At 45.4% G+C, this 23,811-nt stretch overlaps 1 protein-coding gene across 1 annotated transcript in view; it reads right to left on the bottom strand.

Annotated features, from left to right (window-relative positions):
* The window catches only part of UCK2 (uridine-cytidine kinase 2), a 108,120-nt gene that overhangs the window by 19,629 nt on the left and 64,680 nt on the right, over window positions 1-23,811 (bottom strand). The window contains exons 2-4 of the mRNA XM_078641527.1: window positions 17,836-17,995; window positions 10,562-10,658; window positions 4,473-4,615 (exon numbers count right to left, since the gene is read on the bottom strand). Coding sequence (XP_078497653.1) covers window positions 4,473-4,615; window positions 10,562-10,658; window positions 17,836-17,995 — 400 coding nt within the window. The remainder of the gene's footprint in view (window positions 1-4,472; window positions 4,616-10,561; window positions 10,659-17,835; window positions 17,996-23,811) is intronic.

Genomic DNA, 23,811 nt, shown 5'->3' with positions numbered 1-23,811 from the left:
ACCATCCACATCAGTGATTTTGAAACAAACAAATATTTAATGTTGTAACATTCCAATATCTAGAGGCTGGGTTGCAATGTGTGAACCAGCAAAGGGATCTTTACCACATACCTTTGTACCTTTAACAACCTTGTGCTTGGATTTGTTTTTGAAGTAAACAGACACACTTTATTTGGTTTTTAGAGGAAAAAGGGTGCGAAATCCTCATCTTAATCTGGACCTACAGTTATTGGCACATAGTAAATCTATGTAATAACCCTGTGGACTGCAGTTGGATCTAAAGTTGATATTTCAAAAACTCAAAATGAGCAGACTTGCACAAGTTTTAATACACAGTTGATCATATACACGGGTGATTCTGTTGATGTAAATTAAACCCTTGGGTTTAGCCACTGTACATTTATTTCTTTGTTTCACAGTCTGCATCAACCTGCACATTATCAGAGTACTCCAGGAACTAACCACTGATGTCCTATGTTTGGGTCTCAGTTTGCCCTCCATACATTTTTTTGTTTTGTATTCTACTGCATTGATGGGGCACAGAAGTGCTTTAAAGAGGCCAGTACTCTCCTCTAGAACCCAAAGATGAGTGGTTAGTCCAGTATTCTGGTTGGATATTGGGATTAGTCTTGTTCATGTAAACAATTCCATGCATTCCCTCCAGTTTGTGGTAGATTATTTTAATAGGAGTCAGGTGTGTGAACCTTAGAAGGGAGAAGGTATTGGTGTGTGAGTTTGTGCAAATGTTTGGTGAGGATAAATGAGCTGGAGGTGAGCATAGGTTGTAGTGCATGGACAACAACAACAACAATACAAGAGGTTGTGATCTTTGAAATGAGGAGTGGACAATTTACAGAAATATATCAATAGAGAATTAGGCACATGCATGAGACTTGGAGATGGTTGTGCTCCTAGGTGGCATGCTACGGAAGGAAGGGAAGAAAAGGATAGTTTGAAAGAAAACATTTAAAGTAAATGTCAGTTCTTCATGCCAGATTTTAGTAACATAGCCGGCGCTTTGAGATAGTGTGCAGTTTGAAAATTCAAAACTATACAAGGAAACATTATTAGCATGTGAATATAGTGCAATAGTAGGTACATTTGATAGGGACCCCACACTGGTACGCTGTCGGTCCACTTCAAGGCTACCACTAGACCACTGCTTAAGTAAGGAGAGCTTATCAGTACTGAGGCAGGAAGAGTAAAGGAATGGCTGGACACAAACACGGTAAGGAGGTTCTGCACATGCTAGAGCTGATGTCTTTTGATGTTCATCCTCAAGTTTAACTCACTGTATTAATTACAAAGCAAAGGAGGACCCATTTTGGGCAACTGATTAAGCATGGCACAAGATGGTGGGTGAGAACCGCTTCCCCCAGACAGTGGAAGCACACACTGCCTGCATTTCTTTGGATTGAGGGTTGAAATCTACATGCAGAGGTGAGGAGGATGCGGATATGGCTCCTTTTAGTTCAAGGAAGATTTTGTTTGCAAGGGGCTGCCAACTGGCTTTCTGAAGCACTTCCCTTAGGTAGGCTGTAGAAGTGAGTGGTGGAACTACATATAGTCTGCTGTGCAATGTGAATTGGACGATTTGAGGCACAGCTTTTAGTTTTTTTCCGGAATACACTTTCAGTTGAAATTAAGGTGCAGAAATTTCACACATTTTATATTGAGGCATTTCCGATCATCTGAGGGACATATTGGACCCAAGTACTACCATATGCAAATGGTATTTTCTTTCATCCAGCTGTGGTGAAAGCAAACATAAAAATTGATGCTACAGCTACATAATTTGGTGCAGCTGTGAGAAAACCTGAATGCGAACAACATGGCTGCCATGGAGTGGAATCGTACCGCAAATTAACAGAGGAAGTGAATTATTCCAAGGTTGCTGTAACTAAGCTTCCTAGGGTATCTACCCAAGAGGAATAGGGACTAAGGAGGAGATCGGCAAATCTGTCTCAACTGGCCACCAGTGAATACATGGCTTGGAATTCACCGAGTACTCCTGTTGGAAGGTAGCATTCTCCATCATGGTTACCCCCAATTTATGCTTGGTGGTAAGCTGTTTCAGACTAGTCTGACTGGGATCTGCTTTCTCCCTTAAATTGGTATGTTCAGTACTTAGGTCCATCCCAGATTGGATACTGGGGTACCCTGATCAGTCCCTATTATATGGTACTAAGGTACCCAGGGCATAGGTATCCCAGAGGTCCCCCATGGTCTGAGGCATGCTTTATGCCACCCATGAGAGGCCATTCAAAATGGACTATATGCCTGCCGTTGCGGCCTGTGAAAGCTGGTGCTAGCACCACTTACTACAGATATAGGTTTCCTATATCTGGGGCCACTGCACTTAGAACAAAACATAATGCCTTCAGGATTGAAATGGCCTGCTATAGGGGTGACATAGGTTTTAAGTGTGAGGGTGCCCCTGCATGAGCAGGACACCCCTACAGCCAACGAAGTCCATTCTCCTGGGTTGTAAGAAGCAGCCATATACTTTATGGAGGGGCACTGCTCAATTGGTGTGGGAGGTAAGATTCCAAGCACAGGAAGAGCCCTCGGTTAGGCTCTCAGTGCTTCCGGTACCAGCCTTCTTTACCCGGACAGTACAAAATGGTTGCTGCCGACCAGAAACACTATCTGCCCACCTGCTGCTGAGCCAAGCTTGAGCAGGGGAAGACAGAACATTAGGCATCCTGTCACAGGGAGATGTGACCACCTCCCAGACAGGATTTAGTGCATTGGGGCTGGGTGGGTGCGCTTGCTAACGTCACTCAGTCTGCATGAGGAGCCCATTTGGTGTACCCATGCATAGTCCAGTTCAAATCAGCTGTGGGAGCCGTTGGCTCCTGCTCTGGCACGAACCGGGACAAAGGACATGGGGGTAAACTCCCCCTGTCCAGACCCTCCTCTGAATCATCCTAAACATTTCCTTAGGGTACTTAAGGGCTCACATGTGGGTGGGTCCCTAGATTCGTCATCTGACAAGATTTAGATCAGACACCACTTCTACTGTCTGGGCACTCTGGACTTCGTTTGGGCTTGACTTAATCTCCCTTCCAGTCTGCTGCATCGTCTGTGCACCATACATCACCCTCCCGAGGCCGGTGGGCATCAAAGACACCTGAAGGAGTCTCCCTTGGAGTGAAGGAGTCACTCCCCTGCATTTGCAGGCACCACAACTAAGTTGACCGGTCTGCTGATCCTGGGCTCCTCCGGGCTCCATAAGGTTCTGCAACACAGGTGGTGGTTGTTCACAACTCCCGAGGCCTGCCCTCTCACTAAGTGTGAGGCCAGTATCTCTCGTGGGGGTACCAATAGCCAAACCCTTGTGCACCGCATCAACGTGCAGTTGTAAAGGCTTGTTTGTTTCCTTCCAAGAAGATCTTCGGGCCCAAAATAGCCCCAACTTCGAGCACCTCCAGTGACCAGAATTTTCAGCCGCACCGCATCGTAGACTGAATGTTTTGGTGAGCTACTTGAGGTCCTCTGGCGACACCAAAGCCTCCAGCATGTGGGTCCAATTGAGGATCACCTTTGTTTCTTTTCTTCTTCTCGTCTCACCCCATGAGAGAGTACTGTGAATAGAGCTCTCAAGCACAGGTAAGACGGTACGTGAAGCTCTCCTTATCTGCCGTGGAGGAATTCACTAAATTTTAGTCCTCCTTTAGGAAACAATATCTTTGTTGGTGATGTTAGTACTGTTCTGGACAGTTTTCGTTCATCAAGAGGGGTTATGTGGAAAAACGACTACGTGCCTGATAATGTTCTTAGCATGTGACCCTAAGATATTTTTACTAATTCTGAATGTACTCAATATGCCGGTGTACAGAAGATGTTTTTAATGCTTTTTTGTAATCCCTAATTAACCAGTGATTAAAATGAAAAAACAGGAGTCTATTCCAATAAGCCTGCATCTAGTTACTGCAGTTGGGAACCTTCACAGGCTGTAGGGTTCACCCACTTGCTTATGGTGTGCACTGCGACAGGGTGTTCTAGAGGCCACCCTTACTCAGAAAATTCCAGTACAACGAGTTTCACTTCCAGACTCAATAATGTCCCATACTGCTGCCAATCTTGTACAGCAAATGTAGACAGACCTTTATCAACTTCCTTGCATTACAGAATGTTCTGTTTCAGCTACGTTTGCGGGGCAAATACACCTACCATCATAGTAAGTCAATCAAATGACGAAATAGTTGCCCAAGTACTCTATTCTATAGCAGTGGCTAAATCAAGTGTGGGTGAATGCTGGTGTAGCTGCATGGTGCTTCTTCTGCCACAGTGTCATAGTAAGAGACGCCAAACTTGAGAAACGAATCCAACTTGGCACTTTTGAAGCTCCCATCTTTAGCGGAGCAGGTGCAAAACAGAGATATCAGAACATAACATTTTGTGAACAGGCGCCCAGACAGTTAACAACGCTTCTAGACAATTAGCAGAAAGGTATTGCAGACTCTTACCACGGCGGGACAGCCTAGTGTCTGCGTCAGTGTCCACAAACAGCTTCATCTGAAACATGTCGCGGATGTCCTGTACGTAGAAGGCAAGGATGCCCTCGAAGAGCACCACGTCCGCAGGGTACACGGTGATACTCTCTTCTTTCCTTATGCACCCCAGAAAACAAACAACAACACAATATATTTTAGTACTTTCATTTGTTTAGTAGCTAGAAGGTCTCCTTGTAATTACAATCAGATTGCAAGTGCTGCAGGCTCTCAGCCCCACTGTATGTCACCTTTTATGTGCATAAATAAAGCAGTGGCGTGAACAGCCTCATTCCGCGCTTACAAGCGCTCCTTCTCAGGAATGGCACCCAGGATCTGGAATGCGCTCCCGCCTGAAACAAGGCTGATCTCCTCCACTGCACTCTTCAAGAAAGAGGTGAAAACAATCCTTCTGGCTAAGATCTCCTGATCGTTATAGAGGTTGGTTCAGAGACTCTACATTGCTTCATGTCACTGCTCACCCTATCCCTTGGCACTATACGCTACTTGTTGGGGGCACTACTACGCTACTCTCTTACTACCGACCAAGACCGGATACACGTTGGTTTACTGATCCTCCTAAACACCTCTGTAGTGGGATCAATGACTTGTGCTGTCCTATATTACTTCCTTAATTGATTGTATATGGATTGGTTTTATGTATGTTTTTATTATCCATGTTATTACCATGTTATTGACTATTATACTGTTCCCATTATCTCTACTGCCCCTACCCTGTCTTTGTGAAGCGCTCTGATATCTGTAAGGATCCTGTTCGCGCTATATAAAACTTTGAATAAATAAATAAATAAATTCCATGTTGCCTGAACATCCTATGCGGAAGTGGTTGCTAGGCAATCACTTCCCCCGTGGCTATAATACTGGGAAGATCTCCAAGCACATGCATAAGACTGCAGAGTGAAGGTGCACCCATAACCACATTATAGCCTGCTGCTAGTTTATTGCTTCCTGTGTACAGCATCACAGACCTTTCAAACAGCTGCACCAGACCACACCACCAAATATTTCAACAACTCGCATGAACACACAAGTTCTACACGTCTATCAACAGCCAAAACAATCGACAACATCAAGAGGTCTGGGTTTTCTGTGCGAACCCATGCATCACAAGCACATTGAACAGAGAAACAAAAGGCAAACTGCCTTGAAGGCTCCCTAGTTGTAATTGCAGTTCAATGTAAACACTGAAATGGAGACTGAAAGTTACACTTAAACAGCAAATGGCATTAGGTGAGTGAGAAATACTACATTTGGCTATGACCAGATTTGGTTGAAAAAGTAGCCAGTGGCTGAAACACGCTGGTTTCAGCAGAGCAGTGGCTGAGAGAGGTGGACCGGAAAGCGGCTCATTGGAGATTGCAAGCAACGGGTTTGTTGACAGCTGCACTGTCAAAACCCAAGCGTGTAGGCCCTCCAGCTTCTGAGCACTAAACCTGCTGCAGAGCAGTCAGTGCTTTATTTGTGCCACTGGTGGCCACAGGCGCTCATTCTTGGGGAGCAAGGCATATTTATCCGACGTTGACCAAGAGCAACACAGAAAAAGGCAGAAAAGTGAGAAAGAAGGTGGAAGAAAAAGATAGGAAACCCGTGACACGCAGAGAAGGCGGGATGAGCAAGAAAGCACATGAGTGCCACAGAGGCAGGAAGCATGGATTATGGAAGAAAGGCAGGAGGTGAAGTCAAGACCTAGACAGCCCTGGTATTAATAAGCTTTTTTTATTTTATAAAAGGAGGGTGGCTGCACAAAAGTAAGCATAGACTGTAGCACATACCAGCACCTTCCGACTCCGATGACTAGCTTATCCTCATTCATACTAGAAATGAATCTCTCCCCCCACTTCTGAACCCCCACTCAACTTCCTCACTCTTATTCAGGAGCCACCACACCAAATCATGTCGACCATAAACTCCAGAGGCCTTAAATATTTGGGTCAAACTACTTCGAAGGGTAGTATTCGGTTTCAGAGGCTGCAAAGCATGGAAGTTCAATGGCTACAAGCTGGGCATCCATGGGTAAGAGCTGGTGAGGTAAGTAGAGGGGTCAAGGAGAGAACACAAGAGTCCAGCTCTCTGGACTGAGGCTGGCCGTTTGTCTGACCTTCAGTCAGCTGGGATTTGGGCAGAGAACACCCATGCATCCATTGGGCACCCCCGCCTCCTCCCATAGCTGCAGGCCTCGTGAACAGCGGAGGGCTAGGGACACAGCGCTTGAATTATACCAACCAGGACCTGAACTTGTGCACCATGACTGGAGGCAGAGGTTGGCACACAAGTGCCAAGTCTCAGTCCTGTGCCAAGCAATGCCCAGCAGCTACAAGAATGACAGGCTTCCACCAGTAGCACCCTGGTCCCTTGAGTGTGCCAACAATGGCAGACATATCCCTCTTCCAGGTGTCCTTCAGGGCATCAGGAAAAACAATGAGGAGTCTCGCTGGCAACCTATAAAAGATGCCCTCCCTCCCCTCTCCAGCAGCCTCCACCCCGAACAAAAGGAAGGGCAGGCGTGTATACTCTACTTTTGAGGGCACCCGTGGGGCTAGCTGATGCCAGATGCAGTGTTGTGGAATCAAAAGCGGTTAAAATTGCGAAATATGGACTTTAATAGAACATATTTGTTGACAGTACAAGCTCATCCGCCCAGGCCGCAGGGAGCCCCGCCTGAGAGGAAATGGCGCACATTTCCTCTTTTCCCTGACAACGGCCACTGTGCTGTTTGTGCGAGCAGGTGCAGCCGGACCACAGTGACGGCTTCACCAAAGGCCTGCAGAGGACACTCACTACATCCAAGTGTGAGCTCTGGGCGCATGCAGCGCTGGGGACAGGGGGGTAACTGACAGGAGGGAGATAAGAGGGGTCAGACGAGCCCTCCACAGCGGGCCTTCTGCTGCGTGCGCGCGCTGCAGAGGCTTGCCCCCGCTCGGTGCCAGTAACTAACAGGTTGTATGCTGGAGGCTAGGGGTCGGGAATGTTACCACAGAAGTAAAGAAAGAAAGGGAAAGGAAGGCAATTGATAGGGGGCGGGGGAAGAACATTAAATAAAAGACAAGGGGCCAGGAAAGAGAAAGGGCAAAGGATGCAAAACAGGCAGAGAGCATGGAAAGGCCTTCAAAAGGAGACTTATCAGGCCGAGACAGCCTTGCTGCCACTAAAGGTGCACTAAAAGCACTTTAGTCTTCAACAAGTGCTTTAAATGGGCAGGTGCTGGCCGGAACCGAGTGCCTGCACTTCTTTAATTTTAAAGAGAGATAACCTGCACTTCTCAGCACTGCTGCAATTACAGTCGATAGAAGTGGCAGCACTTCTCAGGAGCAAACAGGTACTCTATTTTTCCACTTAAAGCATAGGCTGCAACGGATGCCGGTCACTTGTTAGAGATGGGCACAAAAGGCTAGAAGTCAACCATGGGTGCTGTGGTCTAATCCCAGCAGACTGAGTTCCCTCTTCCAATCTGGCCATGTGCGCACTGAAGGACGCAACCAGGGCCAATTTAAGGCCAGCACCTCCACAAATAGTTCCTTCATTCAGGAATATATGTTAAAGGAAAGCAACGAGAACTGAGTTCCAACTTATTTTCTTTTTTTCCTTTCCCTTTGTTAATTAGAATGGTCCAGTACTTTTCAAAACATTGTCCTGGTTCTGGCACTCTCGCAGCTCAAGCAGCCCTCTTTTTAACATTTTTAAATCGTACAATCTTGGTTACTTAAGTTGCACTGTTTCCAATGTGCAGAAAGTTCATTAACTAAACAATGCCTTTTCCCATCCAGAACTCTACCAAGTCACCACACCTACCTTTCTAATCAAAGTTCAACTCGTTATTTCTAGACTTTCTGCTGCTGCTGTCACATCAGCCACCGTGCACCAGTTTACTGAACTTCCTGGTGCACAAGAGCCACACTAAACAGGGCCATGGTGTATAGTGAAGCAATTCTGCATCTCCGTGGCCCCAGAGTGTGCTGCAAAGCACACCACAGTGCCAACACTGGCTCCCCATACATCAACAGCATAAACTTCCACAAACCAACTAGACACCTCTGCTCCGCTAGAGAGAGAGACACATCACCCCCCCCCCTCTCTCTCCCCAGTCGTTGTGCCTTCTCCTAACGCGCTCCTAAAGCCTGGAAAACCTACCCCTGCACATCAGAGCAGCCTCCTCAGTTCTTGAATTTCGCAAGAAACTGAAGACCTTCACACAGCCAGGCTCGGCCCATACAGCTCTAGCTGCAGCTCCAGGATACCCTCCTGGGCAAGCTGCGAGCTATACAAATACACATATCATAACAGCTGCCACAGTTCCTGGGCTTCTTTATGAAGGAAAATGAATGTAAAGGGTTCTCTCCGCTCACACAAGAATTTCATAGTGATAAAAGAAGAATGTTTAAGTGTGTACATTAGACCAACAGAAGTGATATCTTAAGGTTACTGGTTCCAAAAGTAGCAGTAACGACCCTTAGACCGCACAGGTCAAAATCCCAAGTAGATTCTCAATAAACTGTGCCCACTCCTAGAGTTACGACTGCCCACAAAACTCAATATAGAGCCTACATTTTTTTTAAATAGAAGGGCAAACAAGTTTCTCCTTGTTCTCATTGAACATCCAAGCTTCTATTGCTTATAGTTATATTCAATCTTTAGATCCCAATATTCATATGTAAAGTTGTTCATTCTCCTGTATTACTACTTTATGTGCAGTACGTGTTTTTCCTCGACTCTATAGTTACATTCTCTGGGGTGGGCGCCATCTTGAACAGCCCATCTCCGAAAGGGGTAGGATTTTCATGAATAGGATGTATTCACATTTTAGCGTAAAGTCTTTACTAACATGTGGCCAATTTCTAATCGGGTTTACAGAAATGTGTCTTGAACACATTTGAGGTGCGAATAGGTTTCTGTTTAAAAATTGACAAAGTATTTAATATAAAAAAATGTGAAAGGTTTTAAGAGACAACAACAAAATGGGACAATGGTTTTAATTTTTCATGATTTTTATGATTGTGTATATAGAAATGTTCAGGCCCAGATGAAGTCCCTATAAAGGGATGAAACCTGTTGGCTGAGTCTGCTAAAAGAGATGATTGGAAATCGATTAATAAAGGATTTTGTATGAGAAAAATTTTAGCGTTTTTTAGACCTTAGAGTGAGTAAATTGGCCATTTTCATTCTCTTTTACCCATTCCACAAGTCTTTGCGTTTGGGCCCCTGGAAGCACCAAAATCACTTTAAACAAGCTAATTTTAGCTCTAAAAGTGATGATACAGATACAAATGTGATATGTAGTTGAAAGATGAAACTAAAAAGTCTACAAGGAGAATTTCGGACCGAATAATGGACAACATGTGAATCCAGAAAAGATTCACACTGAAAATGGTCAGCTTATAATGCTGCGATACCGCAAGACTGTGGCAGCAAGCGCACAATAAAAAAATAATTAATTAAATTTAAAAAGTCATTAATGATCAGTTACATTTCATCCCTTTTTTGGTACATAGCAGACCACATACCCAAGTAGTGTCCGGGTGCATAAGGAATCGGACTGCGGAAGTTTTGCTGTCTTACGCCCATGAAACAAGGGTTTTTTCAGAGCAGAAAACTCCGTTCAGCTCTGCGGGGCTACTTGAGGTTACTTTTTGGACTGGGTTTACAGCCGAAGAGTCTTGTCCTGGGATGGTCTTGGGAGCAGAAATAGGACATAGAGGGCCGGCTGCAGAGTGTGCACTGTTTAAGTAAGATAAGATTCTCAGCAAAACAAGTGTCTTGGTTTTACGAAAAAAATTCAATTCCTGCAATTCGGGAGCTATGCTTTAAGTTTTGCAGAGAACAAAGGCAGGGTTATTGAATTCTGTAAAGAGGGGACTTTGCGCCCTCTTCACCCACATAATGTGTTTTTTACACCCTTTACGCTTGGCCCTAGTCCTTTTTGACTTCGGGCTGCAACAGTCTCTCTGTATAAGTGAATTCCCAGAGGGTAGCAGAAAGCCCCATACCATGTCACTAGTGCCGAGGACTCACGCCCTGCAATCAACGGCAAGGCCGGGTGGGCTTATTACCGAGAGTGGGCGACAAAGTCGTACACTGGGATCTGAACAGTCTTCTCCTCCATGATCTCCCGCAGCGTCTTCACGATCAGCTCGTTGTCGAAGGCATCTGAGGAAAGGGAACAAGGAGCCGCGGTTAGTGGCACGTGGGCATGGGGTGAGATGGGTGGGATGACCATAAACTGCATATGTACTTTTCTCAAAAGTTCAACACCTGAGAGTCGCCACACAGTCACTCCCCGGGACACAACCAGCAACAAACCCTGCAGAAGTCTCCAACCAATCACATCCTCAACAAGCATGGCATGCAGAGCGGGTGGGTGCACATTACAGGCAAATGTCAAACCTATTGGCTTTACAAAATCCTACTGCTCGCATTTAGGGGGCTACTTTGTTTCAGTACTCCATAGGAGAACTTGCCTTTTCTTGCTCTTAGTGCTTCCCCCCCCCTACTTGCACCACCCCCTTTCTAGCCCCCCCCCCCCCCATGGTGATTAACACAAATGAAGCACGTCACAAACAGAATGGCTTTAACAAGTTAATGTAGGTGCCCTAGCATTCAAATAGTGAACTATGTCATTTGCCAAGGAGCACATTTGCCCTGGTGAGAGCCTGCAGCCCCGGTTACTTCATGGGTCAACTGCATACATCTTACTGCTTACAGACAGACAGGCAGTGGTAGGCCATTTGCCCTGCATTCCTGGACTGTGACAACACCGCAGCTGAGATCACGATGCAGCAACGGCACACCCACAAAACAATATTAAAAGGACGTTTTGGAAATGCCCTGGTCTTGTTTATTTTGAGAGAAAAGTAGCATGAGTTTTTTGATTTACTCGTCATGCTTAATATATACTTTACTGCGAGATGCAACTGGCGTGCAGTGGAAGTAACCACTATTGATTTAGAATATGAAAGAGTAATCCCTGTTCACGTGAGGGCATTGGAAGACATTTTTCTACCACTGTTTCTGGGACCCAGCAGTTTCCATTTACTGCCAGGTTGCTCTTTTTCCATAAAGCGCTTTAGCACAGGAAACGGCCTCAAGTGCAGTCTGCCGTCTCGGAATGGTACATAAAATGATATGAATAAAATAGTAAGAGCTTCGTTCCTCAAGATACGAAAATGGCGACTTATTCATTCGCATAGGTCTTCACAAATGCACACGCAGACGGAATGATGCCACCACCAGCAGGTTTATGACTTACTCCTGCACGTGTGCATTCACGTCATCTCGCTTTTTTGCTGATGCTGTGCCAAACTAACAAATAGTATTGGCAAAGCAATTAGTTCGAAAGGGTAAGACCTACCTACTTTGCCAAAGCTAGTTTAATAAAGCCAACAAGACTATATCCTCAGTCAGTACGTGAGAGGTTTGGGAAATTGCAACTTGGCACACTGCAAAGCACAGCCCGTCCCTCTAGTTCCAGTTTTTCTTGTTGATCGGACAGGTCTGGATCATTGGGCAAAGTGATGGAGGCTTGCCATGCTGGTAAGCACCTCGCTTCTGGGATTCCAGTCCTCACCCAAGGATACCTAAAGTAGCTCGGAAGACCCCCACAGACCATGCATAACAAAGGATGGGCACACAACATGACCCACGTATCAGTCCTTCAGTTTCATACACTGGACAAACTGCAGCCGCAGACCGACATACCACAGTCTGCTCAATACCTCCAAATTCAACAGAACATCCAGAGACCACTGTACAAACTTCAACCTCAATATGGGGCCTTGACTGCCCAAGCCGGTAAATACCTTATAAAAAAATATCAGTAGGTTTACAACCCAATAAAACGTCAAACAGACATGTCAAGGCCCTTATTGATGGTGGACATTTGGGTAAGAAGTAAAACTGTACTTTTCACTGTATAGCCTCTTACTGATTTTTAAAAAAAAAAACATTTTTTACATAAAATAAAAAAAATAAAAGTAGGCGTAGAAGGGGCAAGAAAGTGGCCAATAAAACACGTGGCTAGTCATCCCACCAGGCTTCTCAGTCACCTTAACTTGAAGAATATTATTGCGACATTGTGTCAAAAGAACGGTGAAGGTTTGGACATCTACGAACCAAAGATCAGTCACTGGAACTGTAATAAATGCAATAATTGTCACCTCTAACCACCAGTTTAAGTTACTGTGGCAATACATCCCCTGTATCCCAGAATGCAAAGGCTTCCCTGAGCCCCTGACAAACCTCCCCTTAACTGCAACACCACTCCAGACCGGACAACTGGGAAACACCAACACCACTTAATTTGCTCCCTTGGAAAGAAATCTGTATACTCTGCTGCTCTGCAAAACAAATTCTTCAAAGACACTCCTTTCAGGGTGCTCACATTAGCTCTTAGCCTTCTACTGTCAACCCCACCCCACCAAACTAACTATGCAAAAAGTTCCAAACTAAAACTTAAGCACACCTACTTCAGGGAGACACATGCCACCTGCTAAAGATGACACCAGCTTTGAGACATCCACCCTGACCTATTACAAAGGCACTGTTCAACTCCAGCAGCATTTGAATGCTAATAATTTCTTGCACAACTGCCAGCCTGGCTTCATATCACGCTGCAGCACAAAGACCTTCTACATCGTGGATTATGTTCTGTTGACCACAGATGAAAATGACCCCTGCCTCCCGATACTGCTGTAACGCCAGCAGCTTTCAACAGTCGACCATCCCACCCTCGTGCAACTTTGACACTCGAATGGCTTTCACAGACAATGCCCTACACTGGTTCTCCTACCTTACACCGACTCCATTTTTTTTTCAAATGGGGACCTCAAGGTCACCAAGATCCCATAACCAGCGGAGTCACCAAGAGATCCATAAGGCCTCTTTTGATCTTCAATTTAACACGGAGGAGCTTGATGGTCTGCTCAGATGATAGTGTAAAGATTTGTCAACATTTACCAAGAGCCAATGACAGTAGCTGCCATCGATTGGGGTGGGAATGAAGGAAAAAAAAAAAGAAAAAAGGGGGGTGGGGGGTGGTGGTTGGACACAAAAAAACGATTTGCCTTTAACGGCCTGTCGTCGTCTTCATCTTCCTTCATCCTGCAGTCCTGGCTGGTAGCAGGAAGCACCTGGGCACAGAATCTCCCCCAAGCCAATCACAACGCTGTACTAAAGCGTTGTAATTGGTCTGAGCGCCATGGTTCGGCGCTCAGATGGGGACAGGGAGCCTGTGCATGTTCCTCACCAGGCTGTGTAATGCAGCCTAGTGGGGAACATGCAAAGTGCGCAAAACTGCTTGGCCGGCCCTGAGCGCCTAGGGAGTGCAAACCACTCCTCCCCCTGCACTGGCCAGCCCCGCGTGCCACTGACTGCAATAGGAAAAATAGAATGATAATAGCATTATGTTATTTTTCCTTTTGAGCAGTGAGGCGACGCTACTCCGCCTCAGCGGTGGAGCCGCCACTGGCCAATGATACACAACTCTACGAAAGTCTCCTCGGTTTCAAGCACCCAATGCCTCAAATACTTGTGGCACATCATCCAGACACCAACGTCTACTGCTTAGCTGAATCTCAACTCAACTAAGACAGAATTTCTGTTACTTGCCAAGAACAAACAAAAATAGTACAAACATGCCTTAATGTAAGGAACCTAAGCTGCTTCAAACCCCAAGTTTCAACGAGTGCCAAGTCACTTGGATTCACCCTAGACATCAACATCACCCGCAATAAACACAAAGCCAAAAAAACAAAAATAGCCTAGTACCAACTCTGTTCCAAAGAAAGTGAAAACATTTCTTCAAGATAGTGACTTCAGAACTGCTGTTAAAATATTGGTACTCCTGCACTTGGGTGGTGATCAGGCCCTGCTCCTCAGCCTCCCCAATGGTACACCTTAAGGCAATCCTTACTGCAGCACGTCTCATCCTGGGCCTGAAATAGTATGTTCTCATCACCCCCATTCTGATGGAAGTACATTTGCTCCCTGTGCAAAGGCATTATTTCGAAAACCATCACAACCATCATCACCACTTATCTTGCAGACAAGGTCACCATTTCTGGTGGTTCTCGATCCACCTGCTACTAGGACACCTTCATACTGCAAAGTAGTGTTTAAAAAAACAAGCATTTGCAATACCTATGTGTTTAGTTTTGTAGTGTAGTGGATGTATGTGGTGTGCAGTGGAATTATGTGTGTTGTATTGGAATTGTTAGTCGTTTATTTGTGTGGTGTGAAACTGTGTTATGTAGTATATTTGTGTAGTAGAAATATGTGGCATGATGAATAGAAAGTGGCGAGAGCTGTAGAGAATAGCTAGAAAGTGAGAATGCAAGGGATAGGTAGTTTGTGATGGTAGTGGCTAGTGACAGAGATAGGGGAGGAAAAAGTGTGTGAGAAAGAGAGGAAGAAGGGGAACGCAGGCAACAGATGCCTAAAGAGGTATTTTTCTGTATGTAAAAGGCACCCTAAGAAGAGGAAAAGAGCATGTGTTTGAGGGAGTGAATGTTTGAAGAGGCACGTTTTATTTTTTTAACCAGCATGTTTGTCCTGAAGAGCAAAGTCGATTATTTTCTGTTTATGTGCATTGTTTCTTTAAAGAAGGCGATGTGCAAACAGGAGCAGAGCTCTTCCGAGAGAACCAGTGTGTGTACACAGCCATGTTTTCAGTGTTTCCGTTCTGTTCAATGTAATGATGCTTTTTTCTAGTAAGTATAGGACTACAACTCCCATAATGCAAAGATTGAATGAGTGGATGAGCTCCCATGGCATGGCTCGAGACAACATGTGATATGCAGCCAACCTGGTAGGGAGCAGTGAGTTGCGCTTTCTTACAGGCTGTTGCACCTCTTTGATTTAAGTACCAAAATGTAAGGAGCTACTTGAAGCGCCTCTTACAATGAAATTCACCCAGTCTGCACCAGTGGGACTGTGCTGATGGCTGCCCACCCTGATGAGGGTGTTGTGAAGAGCTGAAAGACGATTCATGTTGGAATTCCCCTAAATCGGTCCTAAATAGCAAAGTTGAAAGCTTCCTGTTTATGAGCAGCGTTCCTTTAAAGAAGCTGATGTGCAAACAGGAGCTGAGCTCTTCTGAGAATGGTTATGGTGGAGAGCTAGTGCGTGTCCGAAAAAGAGAGAGAATGAAAGAAGAGTGGTGAAAAAAGGAAGACAGAGTGTTAAAGTCATCGCAGGAAAAATGAGTGGAAAACACATGAGAGAAAGAAAAGACAGGAGGAAGTGGAAGTGTGAAGGAGAGCGAAAGAGTGCCAGAGAAAGGGAGAAAAGGCAGAGTACAAACGCTGGGAGTGAAGGATACAGAAAGGAGTAAGTATGAGATGAGTAGGGATCCTGTGGAAAGAGTGCAGAAAAGCTGACGAGTTTAAGAAATGTACTCAAGAGCAACTTAGTGAACGTTGTATGTTTGTGGAGTAAAGCTGTGATCATCATGTTTAAAGATAGCGTCTTACAAATAATGACTGACATGAACTGTAGGTGTTGTAGGTTGGCTGAACTGTTAAATGCTTTATTTAAGTTCTGGCCTAGAAATAATGTTACCCGTTTTGCTAAGCTGGTATCGTTGTGCCCAGCTCCTTGTACTTTTCCTTTAAGAAAATAAAGTCATCAGCTGCTGTTGTCTTTTTAACACAAAAATGCCAAGCCAAATGAAAAACAAATATTCGCCCAGACATGGTACACAAGCATGTTCAAACACATCTCTCTCGTTGGGGAAAAAACATACCTGCCAGAAACACGGTGATCAAACAAGCTGCCTGTTGGAGGGAGGCTGATGATGTGATGACGGGCAGAAATGAGAAGCGCCGTGAAGCAGGGGGCGGGGCAGCGGAACCCTTTGATGTAGCTCATGGCCTGGCGGCAGTGAAAGTGCAAGCAATTAGGGGGGAGGAGAAGTGAGGCCAGCGCGCACTGGGGAAGCCTGTGGTAGGGGGGCTGATGGCTTTGATGTCGGGAAATGCACGTGCTTGTGTTCACGTGAACTGTTTGAAATTCGCCCGATGGTTTGAGAACTTATTTTGCCCACTAAAATTCTCCCCTATCCATTCCTGCGGAATGGGATAGGCTCGACCTAAAAAAAAATTAAGGGGGGGGTGCGAGTGACCCATACACAAGAAAGCAGACCTTGTACATGTAAGCACCCAAGACCTAGAAACAACACCCCATATCAATCAGGAATCCCCCCCAACGCTGCTCCAATGTAGGAAAGAGTTGAAGAGGACTCGTCTCTTTAAAGAACTCGGCATCACAATTCATTAACCATCCACAGCCCAGCTTCTATTACTCATTGACTTTATGTTCGTTTTTGACTGTGTACAGCGCTCCACATCCTTTTGGCTACGTTTGCGCTACAGAAATACCACATGCATACAAGCAAAAACAAACAACCCTATCGTTCCAGAGTCTTCAAACATTTCCTGCGTTTGTAACCACACCATTCTAAATGGAACGTTGCTGTGCTTATAGGTGTGGCGGTCATTGCAAATATCAAGGGAAAAAAGCAGAAAAACTAAAAGGCATGCCAGCACAGGACCACAGATGTTCACATCTGCAAGCTGAATGGGATTACCTGAAGGGTTGGTCTGAGGGAGCAGGCTTTTAGGAATCACTAAAAAGCTGAACAGAGCCTCTGGGCTTTCACTAAACCACATGCACACGTGATTCTACAGTCACCCTACAGAGAGTTTTGCAGCTAAAGAAAGCAGTAGACGTACAGGTATTTTATAGACTAAGAATGCCAAAGAACTACATGCTCAACACACAGCCCAAAACTTTTTTCCCAGGACACAGGGACAGAGTGCCAGCCTTCTAATGAGCGCAACAGTCTTGCTTTCGAAAGGGCCGAAGGATTAAAAAGCTCAATCTGCCAATCAGAGGGCCCCATTTGTTTTCGATTACGGCGGGAAGTTCACTGAAGAATATATGCGAGGGAGAGGAAGAAAATATACTTCCCGACCAGCGCAAACCAGGTCATTTTGCTGAAATTATTAACATTGGGACCTTTGCACTGAGGTAGAAAGTGAAATAAAGGTGGGCCTACGATTGCACACATGGGAGAAGGTTGATCCAGGAGTCTGCGTTTTATTAACTTAGTGAAGCCCTACCCAAAGAAAGGTGACCCGCAACCGAAGCATTCCTTCCACCAAAGGCCACCTCATAAAATGAGACCGCAAGGTACATTTGTACCTCCAGTGATGCCACGCTCATGTGCACAGCCTGAACACGACTTAAGTACTTTCTGCGCCTCTTTATGACCTCCTCTTCCCTCACCACCCACTGCCCCTGGCCACCGCCTCCAATGCACAGCACTCACCAGGATGGTCGAAGTTGAACTGGCCCTTGAGCGCCTTGGCCTTCTGCTCTGCCGTCAGCACCTTATAGAAGCTGTCCTGGCTCAGCATCACCACCTGCTTCTGCCGGTGATCCACCTCGTTCTGGCCCAGGAGCTGCACGATTTTTGAGCAGACCGAGGACTGCAAGAGAGCAGAGAAGAGGCTGTTAAAGAGATGCGTGAAACACCATCTAAACACAGTTGACATTCTTGAAACCAGAACCCCTTTTCTACGATCCAGACTATGTAACAGGTTTCTATAGTGCTCACTTCCAGACCCCTGCAGCTTTTTCATGTCCTATGTGTGTGGTATTTACATAGTGTGAACACAGCCTTAGTCAGAGGAGTGTAAAAACCAGTGCTGTTACCCAGCCTTTATGTCACTTAAATCAAGCAGAGAAAAAAGGATGTAGGCCAGGACAAACTTTGATTCTTGGGATCGGGAGGGTGCAGACGGATGCCCCACCCTCTGTGCCACCCTATCAGCACAGCAGTATTCACTATAGATGTTGCACCCAAAGGCGAGGGCTGGGTAATGCTGTTCAATTGTCAAGAAATTGGAATTATGGAAAAACGAGAACATTTCATTAAGGACAAAAGCGTAGAAGCAAACCATTCATACAAACAATTTACCCAGCATGCAACTCAACACCAACTGACCTGCTGGTCTTCCGAATGTAGATGTATTTGCAGAGCCCAAACACAGGATAACAGAGCAACTAATAGGAGGTTACTTCTCACCACTGAGGTGTACGTTTGCTGATGTACACCACCACCGCTGGCCCAGGAACCACCGCTGCAGTCCCACAAATTTAAGCCAAACAAATTACCACAAACTCCCTCCTCCCCCGGCCAGCAGCTACCAACCAGTTACACACCACTGAACACGACACAAGGCCAACAAAAACTACTGAACATCTTAGAGGGATATCACAAAAACGGCACAGCAGAACTAACTCAGTCAGTCAATCACCTGAGCAAGGCCGGGCTCTTAGCTCAAGACTTCATTCCAAAGATTATAGTATATGGAGACCAGCTCCTGAGAGCACCGCAAAACTCTCGCCCAAAAGCTACCAAACACTCACCCTCCATTTAACACCCAGCACAAAGGCCAACAAAAACTATAGGCCTCTGTGAAGGTAACACAATGGCAGCACAGCCAAAACAACTCATAGCACAACGTGGGCCTGGGCAAGCATGTGCCTCAAAATCAACTCGTACGTTTACGGCACCAGGTGAATAACTTACAAGTGAACTCCCCCCAATCCCACCCCTGCAGCAGCAGCCAGTCACCCTCTATTATACAGGACAGGTCACAGGAGAATACAAAACTAACGGGCACATACATGCCAATAAAACTTGATTCAGACAAAAGACTCCAGATTTTTCAAATTCAAAATGGCGTCTATCAAGGCCGTTTCAGGCAGAAAACATCCAAACTAAAGCCAATTGGGGGAAATACATCCTCTTGATCATTTCTTTTAAATCTCCCATTTGCTCATAAAATGCTGGCATATAGGCGAGCATTACACAGAAACGTAAAAAAGCAGCTCATGAGAGCCCGCTCTCTCGATATGCGCCAGAGCCAGGTCCTTGGTTCGAGCCAACTAGACCATCTCTAGAGCATCTTTGGCATCAGTCAGAGTGCTCTGTAACAGCTGAATGTGGTGGAAAGGCAATTGCACTGTGACCAGAGGCAGAAAGCGGGGAAAAAAAAAAAAAAACATGCGGCGCGACAGCGGCTCGGTCTTGGTTGTAGCAAATGTTTTCTGCAAGGAATAACTTGGGTAAAGGCCGATCAAGGGAAAATAACATATTTCTGACCCCAGGCAGAGACTTCCGCTCCGCCTGCTGAGATTTGCTTCCTCCGCATATAACGCGAAGAAGGCAAATCTCTGCACACTCTGCAGCGGAGCGGAGTTGGCCAGCCCCTGCCTCCACCACCCCTATATTAACAAGTAAATCTACATTACTTACTAGTAAATTAAAACCACTTACCCGGCATGCGGCGTCCCCGGGCTGCCCTACAACTCTTCCTCGCCGTCTGGGTAATTATTTGAGAAAAAACTGTGCATGTGCGCCAATTTCTCGCAAGAAATGCACATGTGCGGGCACGCACGCATGCGCAGTTTTCTCAAAGAATTACCAAGACGGTGAGGAAGAGGAGGAGGGCAGCCTAGGGACGCCGCATGCCAGGTAAGTGGTTTTATTTTATTTTTAAGTAATGTAGAATGAATTGTGAATATAGAGGGGGTGGAGGCAGTTGGGGTAGTGCAGCGGAGTTTGTTCGCAACTCCTTGGACCTCCGTGTAGCCCCGCTACGCCCAGGGTTACAGATTTCCTAACCGGTCTGATTCAGAGGGTGGGCCAGGCACTCCAAAACAACCCTGTAGCCCACCCAGGGCCCATTCACAAGCGGAAAACAATCTTTTTTCCTTTACTTAATAAAAAATAAAAAACACACCATGGGACTGCAACCTCACTATCAAAGCCTAATTGTGCAGCTCTTATGTATGATGCCAATGTGTTGGGCTACAATAATTGCCTGGCCCTGCCACTGCGCAGCAACACAGGTAACTGCATTTTTAGGAACTTTTGATCAGTTTAGCTAGAAACCCCTTTTTTGTTAAAATCTGCAAATTATGCAGCAGGTGACCATTGTGTGGCAAATCCATAATCATGCAGAATACCCTACAGGTGCAGAATTGCATAATTCCAGTGGCCCGACTCATATCACTATATTAAGCAAAATTTAAAAAAAAAACACAACTCACAACGGTTAACATTTTGACTGTCCTTAAATGAAAAAAACTGGTCACGCTTCACGAATACAACACAGATAGAGAATGGGAAAGAGCGATGCAAGTGGGAATTATCCAAAAAAAAAAAAAAAAAAAAAAAAGCACTGGCAACAATTCCATGGCAGCACTGGCAACATGTGCTACCACTGTCCTGCCTACTCTCAATCTCAAGGTGTTTGCAGGAGGCAGAGCTCGCTAATATAATTAGAAGGAACTTAAATAACAAACATCCTTTTCTGGGGAACCGGTGACTGTGCATTTATTATCTAACAACAAAGTCTCTTACTTTGTCACAATAGAGCGAAATGGATTATAGTCTGGCCCACTGGAATTATGCAATTCTGCAGCCACAAACTTTTACGTATACTATGGGACTGTCACATAATCCATCATCTGCTGCATAATCTGGTGATTTTAACTAAGGGTGGGCGAAGTTGGCGGGGTACCCTTACATGGAATTCTGCAGAGGAGTTGAACAAAAACTCAGTTCAGTGAAAATGAAAATATAGCAAGCAGTAAGAGGTGATGATTTGGGGATCCTCTCTAACCTAGGGAGAGAACCAAGCAGATGCATTGAACACAAAGAGCACATATTGCTGAACGATTCAGTGGTGGTCCCATCCTCCTAGGACCACCCCAAGCACAGTTATGGGCAAAAATACAATCCTAACCAAAGGCCCTGCAAAGCATTATGGGATGAGATTCTAGAGTGCAGTGAATATTATAGTATCCAATATCAAAACATTGCTCAAGCGCAGCGGCTCTGGCTCTCCCGGCTCAGCTGAGAGCTAATACTATAATCACTGCACTCTAGAAATTCGCCCCATAGTGCTTTGCTGGGCCTTTGGTTGGCATTGTAATTTTGCCCATAACTTTGCTTGGGGTGGTCCTAGGAGGAGGATGGGACCACCAACGAATCGTTCAGCATGATATGCTCTTTGTGTTCAAGGCATCTTATTTGCCAACCCCCCCCCCCCTCCTTTCAGGTTGGGGGGGGGGGGGGACGACTATATGCTTTTTTGCATGTAAAGTTATAGTGGTTGTGGGTGCAGTAGCTAACGCCGCTAGGTTGCAGAGTTCATTGCCCAGGGTATTCGCTAAGCTTGATTTACTTGTCAGCTTTACCTGCGTACTGATGTAGTTGCGCTTCAAATTGAACACTGTCCGAAAAAGGTTTTACCCCACTAGCATCATGTGTAAAACAAATGACAAAAATGATACCGCGATACCAACTCACATTACGCTATTAACATTTAATGTTCAAAGCACTTGCGGACCCTTCCCCTCCCCCTAGTGGGATTGCCTACCAACCCCCAGGGGTCTCCGAACCACAGGTTAAAAATTACTGGTCTAACGCTAATAGTAGACAAATGCCAGTAGTATGCATGGTTTGCAGCTCACATCCATACAAGACAACCAGCTTTCCTAGAGCCAGCTCTCAGACACCTGGGAGTCTCTGGGCAACCCGATTTATCTTTACGGGCCCACCCATGCTTCTTCATGGCCCTCCCAGATCCCAAATCCTGGAACCGGACCAGTTTCCTATCCCTGCGTTGGTTCCGTGTACGCTTCGCATTTGCACAAGTTTCCAATACACGTTTTAGAGTAGAAATAAGTCACCAGCTTGAAACATTTAAAACTGGGAATACGTCACTAACTTGAGTCATCCGCCAACTCAACTCCAAAAGACTTTCCAAACCACACATTTATGGCTTTTCCACCTCCAGTGGTTATGCTAACAAGGAGAAAGCTGCAGAAAGGCCTACTGCTCCAGGACCTCTCCGTGGCCGCCTCCCTGGCTGCACATGAGAGAAGATATATTTAATGTGGGTGGGCTTGGTGTGTCCTCCCTAGTGGAAGGCACAGGCTGGACCACAATATTATGGCAAGGCTTGCCTCATTCTCTTCAAAGTACCATAGCAGGGGGTGTTGCTGACCTCTTCTGGGAACCTCCTGCCAAGTGCACCCTTCCTAAACTACTGGACCCTTCCCTGTACAAGATGGCGGCAGGATCAGCGTAGAGAATTTTTATTTACCATCCAAAAACTGTATGAAAAAATATGGTGGGACGAAGGAAAGAGCTCCCGTACAAGGAGCACGGAAGGGGAGGGGAGAATGTGCCCCAGCGGCCAGAGCTGCTGACTCAGGTGCAGGGGATCCCAGTTCGAGTCTCAGCTGAGCAACATTCATGCAATTCTGGGCAAATTACTTAATCTTTCTGGGTAATAAATTGTGCTATATAAATCTGCGAATTTAATTTAAAGTATCACACAAGACAAAAAAGCATAAAGAGGCAAAACTTTATGGTAACCACTCCAAAGCGTATTTTAACAGTATTTCGGCTGCGGGAAACTGATAAGAGAAGCAGACGAGGAACAAGAATTGGTAAATGCAGGGAAATACGCTACAGCCAATAGAAATGGATGAAAAGTAAATGGCAAGAACAGGAACCAATGAAAAGCCAGGAAAGCAAGCCACTTTTAAGATTTATATTAAAAACAATATATTTCACACATGCACAGCGCAAGCGATGTGCCGGCGAAACGTAAAAACTAATAAATCAATGAAAACCGCACTTGCTGCTAGCATATGTAAAATCTGCAGGTTAAGACTCAAACGTAGCAAAAGCAACTCTGCTTTTCATCCTACCAAGGTAGATAAACTGAGTGCAATGAAATTGGGTAAAAATTACGACCATTAGTTCAAAGACTCGGATAAAAAAAAAAACGTAAGTAGTCAGTGCTTTTAAACATTTTTTATAGGTTATGTGGAACTGGGTCCAAAACCTTTGCATCTCGCAACCAGTTTCCTTTTTACAGTTGTGCCATGTGGTTTTTCAAAATATGTTGCAAAATATGGTAAACGGAACACACATCAAATAAAGTGCATATATTTTCATATTATAAACAGTCAATGCTACAAATGTCTACTGTAGAAAACTGCCAACGTTTTGACCTCATTTTATTATCATAGCCTTCTTTGTGACAGTTCTCTTCCTGGGATTACGTTATTTTAGGTAATGTATGCTCGTCCCTTAGGGATTCCTATGGTCCATTATTCACCCTTGATGTTTTGGATTCAATGATATCGGGGGGTCTGTTGGTGGAGAATTTAAGCGGGACATCTTCCTTGAAATACACCATGCAGGAATAAACTA

Source organism: Lissotriton helveticus, chromosome 1_1 (assembly GCF_964261635.1).
Source record: "Lissotriton helveticus chromosome 1_1, aLisHel1.1, whole genome shotgun sequence".
NCBI lineage: Eukaryota > Metazoa > Chordata > Amphibia > Caudata > Salamandridae > Lissotriton > Lissotriton helveticus.
The sequence above is the reverse complement of the archived record's forward strand: the minus strand, read 5'-3'. Positions and strand labels throughout refer to the sequence as shown.